The sequence below is a fragment of the Lontra canadensis genome, unplaced genomic scaffold, assembly GCF_010015895.1.
Source record: "Lontra canadensis isolate GAN:19392208 unplaced genomic scaffold, GSC_riverotter_1.0 scaffold31, whole genome shotgun sequence".
In the NCBI taxonomy this organism is placed as follows: Eukaryota; Metazoa; Chordata; class Mammalia; order Carnivora; family Mustelidae; genus Lontra; species Lontra canadensis.
Window position 1 is genome coordinate 10,442,693 of NW_022631025.1, and position 15,652 is coordinate 10,458,344.

Consider the following 15,652-nt stretch of genomic DNA (forward strand, 5'->3'; position numbering starts at 1 on the left):
AAAAATGAATGCAGCAGATAAAAAATTATACTTTGCTTTATTTTACAACTTTAATTTATAATCATTAATATAAATACTTTTTCATTTTTGTTCAGTATTTTCTATTTTCGTTTTTAAACAGCCTATTCAATATTCATTAGCTATCTGACAATCATGGTACTGTCAGAATTTCCATACATTCAAATAAGCCCCATAAGCTTGTTTAATAGGTAATATAATTAGAATATTGTCTTCATTTTACTAAAACTGAAAAGAGAATTTTAGGATTAAGATGATCAATGTAGGACCATGAAATTAAAGTAACTTCTACCAAGCTCATATTAACCAACCAAACACCAAGTAAAATAAAATAATAAAAATAATTATAACTATTTAGCATTAGTGTATACCAGGCACCACTGGAGGTCTTTTATTTACATTATTTCATTGAGTTCTCATGATTATGGTTCAAGATATTCTTGTTTCGCTTCACAGAAAGGAAATTGACATATAGAGAGTATAAATAATTTGCTCGTGGGCACCCAATATGTATATGTCAAAGTCAGCATCTGACTGTTTTTAATAATTTAATTACATGGTAATTAAAATACCTGTCTATAATAAATAGTTGGGACATCTCAGTGTTTAACAAACTTTTTAAAACACAAGAGCATGCATAAATATATCTCTGTATTCTTTCTAAAATATTCTAAGTGAAAAAATCAATTATTTAATTCTCAACCATCTTATGAAATTAACATGTATTGTCAGCCTATCATTTCATTACTATAACATTCAATAAATGAGAAATAAGATTAGCATACTTTTTTTTAAAAAAGATATTATTTATTTATTTGACAGACAGAGATCACAAGTAGGCAGAGAGGCAGGCACAGAGAGGGGGAAGCAGGCTCCCTGCTGAGCGGAGAGCCGGATGTGGGGCTCGATCCCAGGACCCTGGGACCATGACCTGAGCCGAGGGCAGAGGCTTTAACCCACTGAGCCACCCAGGTGCCCCTAGCATACATTTTTGACCTTTATCTTCCTCATTACATGTCATTATATGCATAAATACAATATGTCTATAAAGAATAACCTAATTATTAACCTCTTCATTCTTTTATTTTTATAAGCTTTTGGCACTAATTTAATATCTACCAAGAAAAAAAACTATATCATATCATCTATATCATAACTTGTTTAATTCCATAATATCCCAAGTAGTGATTATGTGCAAATATTAAACTGGGCCCTTAGGACTGGTAGAAGAGATATAATGATAAATAAGACCCGATCTTGCCTTCTAGAAGGTTACCCTTTAGTTGGAGAAAACATACAAAGAATTATATAAGACAAAATGAAATAATGATGAACTGGAAACATGTACCGTATTTTGGGAACCACCAAAGCAGTTGAAATTAATTCTTACTGGAGTAAGGGAAGGCTATAAGTGAATAAAGTGGTAAAGAGCACTGCAGACTAGAAAAAAGTATGATAGGCACAGAAGGTCACACAGGGTGCTCTCCAAGAGACGGTGGGTATCAGAACTTGACTAGAGCACAGGATACTGGAGAAATGTACCAGAAAACTAGAACCTGGTCAAAAACAAGAACCCACAATCTCCTTCTCAGCCTCCCTTCTACTACCTGCCCTTCATGTGCTATACTCCACCTGAGCCAAACCCCACCATTCTCTAAACACAACTCCTATCTGACTACCTTCTCTGGATAATCAGCTTTACCTGTTTGCTCCTCTCTCTGCCAGAAATGTCCTCCTTTATTTGAATATTAAACAAAATTTTCTTTTTTCCATAAAGTCTCTCCTGACCTACCTACCTGGAGCAATCTTCATTTCTATGTTCGTATGTATCTTACTTTATTACTGATACTGTATAAATAATCTCTTCTTGATGAGACTACACTTTTTGGAGGCAGGTCCTCTCTAATACATCTTCAGATTACTCATTCACTCAACAAAGATGAGAAAAATATGGCCCCGTCCAAGAAGTTCCATGTGTACCCACAGCATAGAGGAATTGTAAGCCATGGCACCTAGGTTTGAATCCCAGCTTCTCCATTTAATTGCCTATGTAACTTAACGTTTTCGAACATCAGTTTCCTTATCTGTGAAACAAGAATGATGAGAAGGTCAATCTCTGTTGTGAGCCAAGTGAGATTCATTCCAGTTCTCCAGTTATTTGACATATAGTAAATGCTTAGCCAAACCAAAGATTTGTCCAATGAAATACCATTGCTACTTACCAACCAAAAAATGAATACTTTCAACATTAATCAAAGAAATCAGAAATAAGGCCGTTGTTTTTACAGTGAAACTATGTAAACTTCTAAACTTTTAAAATAAGGAATGAGAAAAACCCATGTATTAAGTAGCTAATGGAAATCCTTCTGTATTATGGGAAGACTTCTAGAATTTTTTTTCAAGTCTACAACTTTTCAAAATCCATTATACTACCTAGGTAACCTGGTACTTATTGGACTCTCTTTATTTGGCATTAAAAAGAAATGTGTGGGGGCACCAGGATAGCTCAGCTGGTTAAGCGACTAACTTTGGCCCAGGTCATGATCCTGGAGTCCTGGGATCACGTCCTGCATCGGGCTCCCTGCTCAGTAGGAAGTCTGCTTCTCCCTCTGATCCTCACCCCTCTCATGCTCTCTCTCACTCTTTCTCTGTCAAATAAATAAATAAAATCTTTAAAAAAAAATGTGTAACTAAAGGTAGTCGCCATTTGTTTGTACGGCTGACCCTCGAACAACATGGGTTTGTGCCACACAAGTCCATTTGCGAATTTTTTTCAATAAATACAGTACAGTACTGTAAATGTATTTTCTCTTCTTTATGATTTTCTTTTCTCTAGCTTACTTTATTGTAAGAATACAGTAAATAATATATGTAACATACAAAATTTGTGTTGACTATGTTATCAGTAAGTCTTCTATCAATAGTAGGCTGTTACTAGTTAAGTTTTTGGGGAGTCAGAAGTTATATGCAGATTTTTGAATGCACTACGTGGGGTGAGTCCAGTGCTGTAATCCCTGCATTGCAAAAGAGTCAACTACATTTCTAACACAACTCTCCTTCCCCACTCAGAAGTGAAGGCAAGTTCCTCCTCCATCACAGAGATACTTCTGTGAGGCAGGACAAGGCAGAAACCAGTAAACACAGAAAATACCTAAGTTGCCACTTTTCATTTTGTGGCTGTGTGGAAAGAAAAGCTAATCAAAAGAAGGCTTCCTCTACCAGTGGGGCTCATCCTACCTCTAGGATACCAGCAACGGCTGGATTCAAAGCCCAGCTCCAACTTTCCAGGAAGCACCTGGGCAAGGCACTTAACCTCTATGTGCCTCTGTGTCTTCCTCATATGTAAAATGGAGCTAATAATAGCACTACCTCATGCGTCTTACATGATTCACACTCACGAAGTGTTAGGACAATACCTGACACACATTAAGCACGCAACGTTAATTCCAGTTTCCGAGCCTGAATGTCCTAGCCCAGCTCTGCCATATACTAGGACTGGATGCCACCAGAGGGAGGGAAAACAATCACCTGAGCGGGCTAAGCAGTGACTGCTTGGCCCCTTATTCCTCAGCTTCTAAGAATCTCAGGATTTATGACATCAACGGCCTCACGGGTTGTGTATAAAACACCTGCAGCCGCAAGCCTTTTTCCTGTCCTGTCTGACAAACTGCCAAGTGCTCCCCACTCAGGACTCAAGTTCAGACAGGACCTCCTTCAGGAAGCATTCCAGTCAGATCCAAGAGGTGGGGGTGAAGTGAAATGTCAGAGACAGGAAAGGGCCAAAGAAAGAGAAGCAACAGGTTCAGAAATATTGGATAATTAAAGAATCATTCCTGAATTACATGTATTTTCTTTTTTTCTTCCCCACTGGTTCCGATTAAATCAGAGAAAGGAACTCGTGTTTTCTGAGAGCCTAGTACGGGCAACACTCCTCACTGGGTGCTTTATACACACTAACTTGTGTGATCCTCTCAAAAACCCTCTGAAACATTTTACAATTCCCTTCTTTTGGTGAAGAAACAGGAAGAGGTTAAATAATTTGCCTTACGTCACTGCTAAGTGACTTCAGCATGCTGACCAACTGAGTCTACATCTAGATGTTTTCCTTCAAAGCAGATGTTCTTTCCAGTCTAGCACACTGTCTACAATTACTTTGTCCTCTTCAAGTCAGGGCAGAACCAAGATCAAAAGATAAACATGTATGATCAACAGCTGATGGTAACTATTTTACTTTAACTTTTTTTACTTTTTACTTTTTTTAAACTATTTTACTTTTACATTTTATCAACCATACACCATATTCTTTACCCAGAAGATGTGAGGTACTGATATACCTATGGTCTCTTGAAATTAAACAGATCTCTCTACAAATACCAGAACATATACCAGCAAACAAATGTTCCTTTGTTAAACCACTCCGATATATGACTAATTCATCATCACATCATAAGGAGAAAATGAATCAAGGAAAGTAGCTAAATTCCAACTGTGACAAGGAAAGGACAAAAGGATGCTAAGGAAAAGTCGAAGAAAAATCAATTCCTTCTTAGCCACAATGGGATTCCAGAAATGGCCCAAAGCCAGCAGTCACCTGGTAATGGTCATTGCATTTGCCAACTGTCCCTGACAGAGATATGTTTCTATGCCTCTAGAAATAAGTCCAAGATCGTGTGGACTGGTTAACCTCCTTTTCCAAAATACATTCTGGTGACCACAAGAAGAGAGGTCTGAGATAAAGCTATGTGATAAACACAAGAAAGGCCCTTTCATTATAGAATATGGTCACTGAATCGATAGTCAGACTAAGCTAAATCCTCTTGTTTTACCAAACTCTCACTACTTATTTGGCAAATGTCTATTGAAAACATAAAGGAGCTGAGGACATAAAGACAGACAAGCCACAATCCCTCTTTCTAACAAACTCGCAATCTACCTGGGGAAAATGTTTAAATAATCAACTATGATGACGTGTGGTAAGTGCTACTTTGCAAGCGGTCTGAATAAAGGACTCCTGTAGGGCTGAAGAGACGTAATCCTGGCTTCCTGAAGTAGTCAAACAGCCTTTGCGTGTGTGCACAGCACTGCCAACCACAACAATGGTGACAGCATAAGATGTGAACCTAGCCTCAGCGAAGTCATGGAAGTAAAGCAGGAGGACACAGTAAAGTCCAAGGATGGCACAGAGTGTGTTGTGGCTGAGAAGTATGTCAAATGCTGCAGACTCTAATGCTTCTATATTCAAATGAACATCAAAAAAGTAGCAAAGCAAACCTTAGAGTAAGTAGCAACTGACACTCTGCCTTAGTATCTGAAGGACATGAAGAGGTTGTGGCCAACTGCAACAGGCTTACCCCATCAAGAAAAGCATAGGCTGGGAGCCCCAGCCAACTGTTGCTGTGCAGAAATTTATGATTCAACACTTTCGATTTTTCAAGTGAAGACAAATCCAGATTTCCATCTGAACTTTCAAAGTTCATCCTTTCAATGTTTACCGAACATATTAAAAACAGTTTAAGAAACATTTTATAAGCCAAAACGAAATCTGTCTGTGAGCTGCCACCAGAAGCTGAGAATATACGAGCTCTGATGCTGAATGTAAGGCAGAGGAAAAGCTGGTAATGAAGGCTGGGGACAGACTGTGAAGGTCCTCGAATACCATACCAAGGAGTTTGAACCCCAACCTGACCCTGTAGGCATCATGAAATAAGATGCACAGATGCGTATTTCAGAAAAGCATCCCTCAAACTGTGTTTCTAAGAAGTGTTGCTGAGAAGTACATTTGAAATGATTGGCTAGTGGCATGATGAACACAGGCTACAGAAGATACTGAAAACAGGGTAGACCAGCGATGGGGTCATCACAATTGCCCAGGTGAGAAAGAAGACACGAAGAGCAGAAGATGGCCATTAAAGAGAGAGCATAGTTGGCAGAGGCTGTGAGAAAGAGGGAGCAGCAAGCGCAAATGATGGGAGGACACACTTGGAGACAGTCCAGGTGTGGGAAAGAGCTCCTCTACTCAGGGAGGACTCCAATGCTGTGGACTTCTCTCGTTTCATTTCTGTCGTGGATTTTTCAAAAATCAGAATTACAGTATCATTCCCCTCTCAACCCAAATATGGCTACCATGGCAGCAGACTTAAAAAACATCAGTCTCTAAGTAATGAAGAGGGATGCTGTGATGGTAAACTTTGATTCTACCGTTAAACTTGACTGGCTACAGGGTGTCCAGATGAAACATTAGTAAACATTATTTCCGAGTGTGTCTGTGAGATTAGCATTGAAATCAGTAGACTCCATGAAGCAGGCTGTCCTCCCCAATGTGGGTGCGCATCATCCAGTCTGTAGAGGGCCCATCTGCAACAAGAGGAGGAACCAAGAGATCTTTGCCCCTCTTTGCTTCCTGTCTGTCTGCTTGAGTTTGGACATCTCACCTAATCTCTGGCCTTTGGGCTGGGATTTAAAACTTTGGCTCCCCTGGGGTCTGAGGCCTTCAGACTCAAGCTAAATTTTATCATTGGCTTTCTTGGGTCTCCAGCTTGAAGCAAGCAGACTATGGAACTTTTCAGCCTCCACAATCATGTTAGTCTATTTGTTACAAGAAATCTCTCTCTATATAAAATTTTCTGATTGTTTCTCTAGAGAACTCTAACTAGTACAGATGCTTTCCAAACATCTAAGGAATTCAGCACATTAATGAGAGCATGAATTCAGTCTGGTTAAAAAGAAAGAAATCTATCCCAAGAATAAAGGTCACCTTCAGTAACAGAATACATTCCTAGGTGATGCCTAGGATTTGGGTATGATCAAACACAGACACTGATGTTTCTGAAATCCTTAAACTGAGAGCTTTGTTCACCTGGCTCTTCTTATATATGTTTTCCACAAAGACAGCTTTAAAGGTATAGCATTTTCACAAAATCACTGCTTTTTTCTAATACTTTCCCCTTTTTTCCTTAGCAATATTCACCTCTGTGTAATAACTGCTTCAGTTAACAAGTTTGGCAGAATTCTCTTCTGTTAATCAGCATTTTCAGGTATCATTTTTCTGTCACATTAGAAATTCACTTTCATGTTTTTACTGTTAATACACAACCTGAGTAGTATGTGATACTACACTAAACTACGCTGTCGCCATGCACCAAAAATGGGAAATTAAAAACTGTTTCCATGAAGATATAAGTTAAAATAACATCAAATTGCTTCTGTACTCACACACAGTTGTGCCAGAATTCAAAATTTAGGTGCTAGTTATTTGTGTGAGTGAGCTTAACCATTTGATCTTCTGCGTGGGTCTTCTTGGGCCTACCAACACTAAAACTTCACGATGAGGAGACTCAGCAAAGTCTGCAGGGCAGTGTCCAGAGAGATAAGATATAGGAAAATGGAGAGAAGGACCTGGAGGGCTGCAAGGAGAGGGCAGGCTAGGCTAGCATACATGAATGGGCAAAAAATGATGATCTGATACAACATTAACAGTAGACTTTGACATTTTAAAAATTTATACTGTTTCTTCTCTACTACAAGAGCATCATCTGTCTCCCCACCTCCCCAAGCTAGTTATGTATTGGCTCAATTATACATTTTTGTGTGCACGAACACACACAATACAGCTGTATTTGGCAAAACAAAAACAAAAACAAAACAAACAAAAAAATTCCAAAACAAAAAAACAACCCTGATGGATCCGTATGGTATTACTTTATACCTTAATGTTACTGAAACTTACTATAGGTTTCATAAACAAACTATCCACTTTAGGGTGATGGAAGGGAGAATGAGAGAGGGCCTAACAATGCATAAATGTCCCTACTTTTAAATTTACGGATAAACTTATTCCTTTAAGTTTATGCCACTAACTTAAGCTATGCCATAAACGTAAGCAGAGTCTTTTTTTTTTTTTTTTAAGATTTTATTTACTTATTTGACAGACAGAGATCACAAGTAGGCAGGGAGGCAGGCAGAGAAAGAGGAGGAAGCAGGCTCCCCGCAGAGAAGAGAGCCTGACGTGGGACTTGATCCCAGGACCCTGCGATCATGACCTGAGCCAAAGGCATAGGCTTTAACCCACTGAGCCACCCAGGTGCTCCCGTAGGAGGAGTCTTACAAGAAATATGTATCAGAGGACTGACTAAGTGAAACCCACAGAAAACAGAAACTATGTCACATTAAATCTTCAAGTCAGATTCCTTTTCTACTGGTCTAAACAGAGAAAAGTGCTACTATGATAGTATGTTAAGGGCAATGCTAAAAGGAATACAAGGAAATCAGTATGTCATGCCTTCGGCAACACTCCACAAAGAGATTGTTTTTCACCCAACTGTTAAGCTTCTTGAGTAAAAGGAACATGTATTATTCATCTTTTTATCCCCACAGTACTTAGAACAGCTTCTGTAGGAGTAGGCTCACAGTAATGGCTACCAAACTGGTAATTAAAATTCTCTAGGAAACAAAGTTCTTATTCAAAATGAGCCTCCAGGCATACTGAGCACTTTGGAAGGTATGGCTGTATATGGGAGCAGGCGGCTTTACAAAAACAGTTAAGAACATGAATGAATATTCTACTTTTTTTTTTTAACCTAAAAAGCAAAGGTAATTCATGCACATGGGTGCTTAATATCTCATATGGGGGGAAAGCTAAGAAAAGAGACCAGGTAGGATGAACAGAGATTGTCCAGTGCAGCGAGAGCTGTCTCAGAGGAGAAAAGAAGTGGAAGCTGGGATGGTTTTCTTTTGCTTATATCAGCGTAGAAAGAAGACACAGAGGGCCCAAAGCTCAGCAGGGATTCACAGCACAACAGCACCTCCATAAATCACTGAGCTGGGTCACAGCGTAACTAACACCATCATACCTCTGTTATCCCATTTGGTCTGCCACCAAAATGAGTTCTGTAGCTTTTAGAGTTCCTAAAGGATTAGAAACCAAAAATCTGAGCTTGAAGGAACTGGAGTCCTCTTCAGTATTTTTCCAACTTTCTTTTACAGCCATAGGATGTCTTCTTCAAATAAAATTTTATAAATAACCATAATACATAACAAGGTAAAAATCAGAACTGCTCCGATGTACTGTCCAGGTGCAGTAGGTAGCCTGGAATCCTGTATCACTATGGAGGCAAAACGAGAAACTACTGACAGATTCAAACTCCTCATTTGACAGAGAGGTTAAGCTGCCACCTAGGCAGCAAATGAAAGAGCCAGAACTCAAATCCAGGAATGCCAACACCCAGAGAAGGTCCCCCCCACCCCCGTGTATTCCATGCTGTTTCTAAAACACAAAGGAGAAGGACAGAGTTCATACTCACCATCTTTGTTCAGCCATTGCTTTCTTGTTCTGTACAAAAGGAGCTTGTTGTGGACATATGGTAAGAGGAACTTGACACACCAGCTCTCCACACCAAGTTTGTTTTCAACCAGGACTATGGGACTCCGGTTATACCTAGCTTCAGGGCATGGGATCAGGCCAATTTCATCTCTTAATATGTAAAACAAAAAGAAGAATTAAAGATAAGACTATTTGTCTTTTCAACATTTTTCAAATCCTACAGACTATTAAAAAGAAAAGTAACATATTTCTCTTTCTCTTTTTTTTAAAGATTTATTTTTTGTGGGGGAAGAGGGAGAGAGAGGAAGGGCAGAGGAAGAGGGAGAGACCCTTCAAGCAGACTCCCTGCTAAGCAGAGAGCCTGTTGTGGGCTCAATCGCAGGACTCTGAGATCATGACTTGAGCTGAAATCAAGAGTCACTTAACTGACTGAGCCACCCAGGCGCCCCCATATTTCCTTTACTTAAAAATATTATTTAGTTTACCTGCTAGATTAGTAGAAATTTAAAAAGTTTTTTTTTTTAAGATTTTATTTATTTATTTGACAGAGATAGCTCACAAGTAAACGGAGAGGAAGGCAGAGAGAGAGAGAGAGGGAAGCAGGCTCCCCGCTGAGCAGAGAGCCCGATGCGGGACTCGATCCCAGGACCCTGAGATCATGACCTGAGCTGAAGGCAGCGGCTTAACCCACTGAGCCACCCAGGCGCCCCTAAAAAGTGTTTTTTAATATAGATAAGAGTGCAGAAAAATGAGTATGCTGACTTTCTGATAAAAACTAAAACTTGTCTTTGGATGGAATTTTGAAAATGTCTTCCAAATATACTCTGAGCCCCAGTGATTCCACTGCTCAGAAATTATCCAATGCTAAAATATGCCAACAGGATGTTTACTGCAACCGTGCAACGAAACTGGAAACAATCTAACTATGTATCAGTATAAGAGGGGTAGAATAAATAATAAATAATAAATAATCCATGTGGTAGAGGTGTACAAGGTAGAGGTGGTAGAGACAGATTCGCATATGCTGGTATGGAAAGGCTGTCAAGGCGTATAAAACCAGAAAAAGAGCAAAATACTAAGTATATAGTGTAAAGCATTTTGTATTTTTTTTGAAGAAGGAGCCCAAGAAATTTGGGGGGGAGACAAAGTATTTTATTTTTATACAGTTTAAATTTTCTAATCATTTGTATGTATTATTTCCATTTTAAAAATATGTCAACAAATGTACTTACACTTGCCTAGTAATCTATGCAAAGGAGAAACAAATTATCAATAAAAGTTATCTTTTCAATAAGATTGGGGGCCATTTTTTCTTCTTTATAATCTTTCATAAGTCATTGAATTTAAAAAAACACACTGATAAATGCTGCTAAAACACAAAATACATTTCAGAATTTAGGTCATTTTCATTTAAGGTGGCATCTATGTCCTTCAATCTGCCTCCCCTTAAATTGAAAATTTATATTTGAGGCAAAAATTTAATAAATGTACAGCAGCTGACATACACAGTAAATGAACCAGCAAATATAAAGATGGTTTTGCAAGAACTGCACACACCTTTCAATTACAAAGATGTTATAACTTCCTACATTAAAGAAATAAAAAACCAGTTTTCAGAGCTTATGTATGACATTTTCTATTACGTCCCTGGAATTCTCCAACCAAGAACACAGTAGTTTAGCAGATACAAGAGGGGGAAACAGGTACAGTTACAGGTTATAAGAAAAGCCCTCTTTGTTAGGCCACCATCACAAACTGGTGGGAAGCTGTGCAACTACAATAGAATTTCTCCTGGAAACTCCACACTAGATAGCTCAGACGTCACCTACTTTCTACTGATCATTAATGATTCAGGGACTCATCGATAAACAAGGGCACTCTATGGGTTAAATCACTAACCATTCGTTCAAGCTGCTTTCACTTGAAGTAGATTTTGAGACCTAAGGCTTTTGGTCTCAATAACTGGCTCACCTGATTCAGAGGTGTTCTAATATATCACATCAGTACATTCTCTGAGTACCAGAAGGTACTGAGTACTATGTTAAGTCCCGAAAATGCAAAAATAAAACAAGGTGGTCCCAGCCTCTGAAGTGCTGATAGTTTTGATGCAAACTGTATCAATATCTATAATAAAATGTTAACACTTTGCCATTCCAGTAGTACAAAGTTTTGTAGGAAGCATGAAACAATGTTGAGCACATCTGAGCTCAACATCCGGTATTTCAAAATGTTTTGCATTTGTATTTGGTTAATGTGACATCTATCTAATTCACCATTAGGACACCTAGCCATGTCCAGAGCATTTGCCAGTATCTCTGGTATTTTCTGATATTCAGGTCTTACTATATAAAATAGAACATTAAAAAATTAAGCTAGAATTAAAGAAAACAGCATAATTATTTTAAGAAAGTCTATTCTCTGAGATCTAATAACCACTTAAAACACTTCAAAGAACTGCCTAAGTCAACAATATGAATGCTAGAGTAACAAGAATAAACAAGAATAAAAGATCCTACCTTTTGGTACAGTCCATTTGTGAGGGAGGAGCAGTTACTGAAATTCGCAATGTAAAAACCTGCCTTGCTCATTATTAACGCCAAAAATAAAATGTCCAATTATTAATTCAGTACCTAAATGAAAGGACAGAGCCATCTGCACAAATAAAAAACACACTTCTTTAGTTGGGTACCATTCTTTCAAGAACTAATTTTTAAAAAAACAATACTGTCTTAATACAGCAGATGCTCAGTAACTGCTCCTGAAAGGTTAATTATCATGCACTTCAGTGAAAATATTCAAATAAATGGTTTTCAAAGAATATCCCTTCTTGACTCTCCAAAAGAACATTATCTCTGACTTCCTTCTAATGCGATGGATCCAAGTCCTAGCTAGCTAGCTCTGTCAGGATTTCATCTACATTGGCCTTATCTATCATTTGGCTTCTACAGACCTTAATTTCCTCATTTGTAAAATGGTGGAACTTCATTACATCTCTAAATAAGGGAAATGGACTGCTAGGTCTCCTCCAGCTTCCAAATTCTGACTGCGAAACCTGATAGTTATTTTCATGGAAGTGGCCATATCACGGAATGTAAAGCACTAGGGAAAACATCAGAGAGAGGTAGTAGGATGTAGACAAAAGTGGTCCATCTTCCAAGGTCCAGGGTTCTAGCTAGCCTCCGTTCTACCACTGAGAGTCAAATGGGAATGTGGCAAGCCACTTGTCATCGGGATCCTTATCTGAGGAATAATAATGCCTCTTAGGAAGAACAAATATTACAAGGTAAAACATGTGGTAAGCTGTGAAGTAATAGGCAAAGATGCAGTGTATTATCTTTAATTCAGTCAAGAGCCTGAGGCCAACCAGAAAAGTTATTTGATTAACAGACGGCAAGGTGAAGCAAAAACATTAAGCCTTTGTCAAGTGATTTGACCCTAAAATACAGTGCTTTGCTGCTTCCTAAAAATATAATCTGTACTTGATAAAGATAGGTAGGTCAATAAGCTTCCAAGTTAACAGCATATTTGACTTCAGAGTTCTCCGATGCTGAGTCCCTCAGGTCGTAGTCCACTTTTATTTCACACAATTTAGAATAGGATTCTAGAATCATTTTAAAATTGGGAGGGACCTCATTCCCCCCAGTATCTCATTCTGTCAGACAAGAAAACTTGTCTGAGGTCCACTGAGGTTAAGATGATTACCCAAGGTCACACCGTCACACCGCTAATGCTAAGTTAAAAATCTGGATCTCTTAATAGTCAGCCCCAAACCCAAGACACTGAAGATAAAAAACATCAGTGAAAGCAAGCAGGATTTAGATAAATTCCTTCTAGATTTCTGGCTATTTAAATTCTAATTTTATATGCAAGAAAAGTTAGAAAACTCAAGGTGGGGGGTACAAACTAAAAGTCTCTTTGTCTATCCATCTACACTACTGTTTGGGTATGCACCCTTTTTTTCTAAGTGTTTTTACAGAAGTGGTATTATAGTGGACATGCTCTCCTACAGTGTTTTTTTTTTTTCTTTTTGTTCATTAATTTTTATTTAAATTCAAGTTAGTTAACATACAGTGTCATATCAGTTTCAGAAGTAGAATTTGGTGACTCATCACTGATATATAACACGCAGGACTCATTACATCAAGAATCCCCTTAATGCCATCCCCCATTTAGCCTATCCTCCCACCGACCTCCCCTCCAGCAACCCTCAGTTTGTTCTCTACATTTGAGTCTCTTATGGTTTGCCATCCTCTGTTATCTTATTTTTCCTTCCCTTCCCCTACGTTCACCTGTTTTCTTTCTTGAAATGTGAGTGAAAATCATTTGTATTTCTCTGACTTATTTTGCTTAGCATAATACACTGTAGTTCTGTCCACGTTGTCACAATCCTACAATGCTTTTTTAGAATTTAACAATTTATATTAAACATCTTCCTCCGTAATTAATTTTTGCATTTTTTTTTTTTAAGATTTTATTTATTTATGAGAGAGAGAGAGAGCGAGCACAGGCAGACAGAATGGCAGGCAGAGGCAGAGGGAGAAGCAGGCTCCCTGCAGAGCAAGGAGCCTGTTGTGGGACTCGATCCCAGGACGCTGGGATCATGACCTGAGCCGAAGGCAGCTGCTTAACCAACTGAGCCACCCAGGCGTCCCTAATTTTTGTATTTTTAATGGCTGTAAGAAATGTACTATAAATACCAGATATATCTCCAGTTTTTTCCTTGTGAGATAATGTTAAAAGAGAAATTTCTGATTCTTTTGCTACCACTAAATTACAGTCTTTTATATTTTTAGGTTTCTGAGAATTAGATCCCTGATATTTAACAAGGACACTCAAATAGTTACCTACATTACCAATGTCATAGGATTGTTAAAGACCTGAAGGTTTGGGATGGTGGAAAAGTTCTAATATCCTCAGATACCACGAACCTCACTTACTAGGTTACTTTCAAGGGTTGCTCCAAAAAAACAGCACAATGGAATGAACCAACACCTTTACTTAAAAAGATCATACAAAGCACCGACAGCTTTCTGAGTGCTTCTCACAATGGAGACCCACTGACTTCCAAATGAAGTTCAAAGTTCAGGTAACACAGACATTGACTTTACTCCTCCTGTTTAGACAGCTTTTCTGGTCTGCGATTTCAGAAACATCATCAATTAAGAGTAGGCTCGCATATTATTTTCAAAAGTAGTATCACCCAGTCTCCCCTTTGGGAGGGAAGAACGGTCCTCAAATATACTAAACTGAACCCAGTAATGTGGAGTGACTATACAGAAAACTCAGCCCAAGGATTCAGGAAATGGCCAAATCTTCTTAGTCTAATAGTTATTTGGGGGGCACCTGGGTGGCTCAGTCAGTTAAGCGTCCCAGTCTTGATTTCAGTTCATGTCATGATCTCAGGGTCGTGAAACAGAGCCCTGAGTCTGATTCTGTGCTCAGAGCAGGGTCTGCTTGAGATTCTCTCTCTCCTTCTCTCTCTACCCTTCCCCCTCCTCGTGTTCTCTCTCTCAGATAAATAAAATCTTTTAAAAAAAGGGGGTTTTGTCACCTTCAAACTGGAATTCTTTCCAAAATGACTAAAAAGTAAAGTTAGCAAAATATCTAAAGGAACTAACCCTTTCATATTGATAATTAAAACTTTGCTGGTGATCAAGATATTTCAGAAACCTCAAAGGCTTTCTCAATTCTAAAAAGTACAACTCCATGTATCGCTGGAATGGTATGACTGGACATATTTTAAAAACAGCTACAAAAACTGCTACTGTCTATTGAGTGTAGTGTGCAGGGCTCTGTGTTTCATTTATTTCACACAAGGAATTTAAGGTAGGAATTTTAACCCATTTTATAGATGAAGAAAGAGTCTTGTCTACCAGTTACTGATCGATAAGCTAAGATTCAAATCCAGGACTGCCAGATTCCAAATCCAAATTTTTACAACTATGCTATTATTTAAATATATAGATAAAAAATGAAGTGTAAGAAGACAATTCAGACTTGTGGTTTCCTACTCTTCAAATTCAACTTAAAGATGTGCTTTTCCTTACTACTCCTTTACTCCAAAGTTATCACTGGGGCCTATGCACTGCCTGGGAAGGCTGTTTTCTCTGAGCCAACTCATCCATCCCTTATGTCCCAATTTAGTTGCTATTTCCTTAAAAGATTTATTTTGAGGTTCTCGTTTATGTTAGGCCCCTCTGTTATTATTCCTTCAAAGTATCCTTCTAACTCTTTCAGGCTCCTTTCATATTCTGTGTGTTGGTTTGTTCTACTGGGCCAAGGACGATGTGCACCCCACTCCGAGACCTGCACATC

The 15,652-nt window shown here is 38.5% G+C and overlaps 1 protein-coding gene across 1 annotated transcript in view; it reads right to left on the reverse strand.

The window, feature by feature from the left end:
- PTAR1 (protein prenyltransferase alpha subunit repeat containing 1) overlaps positions 1-15,652 on the reverse strand; it is a 43,903-nt gene that overhangs the window by 24,571 nt on the left and 3,680 nt on the right. Inside the window, exon 2 of the mRNA XM_032866586.1 lies at positions 9,318-9,487. Coding sequence (XP_032722477.1) covers positions 9,318-9,487 — 170 coding nt within the window. The remainder of the gene's footprint in view (positions 1-9,317; positions 9,488-15,652) is intronic.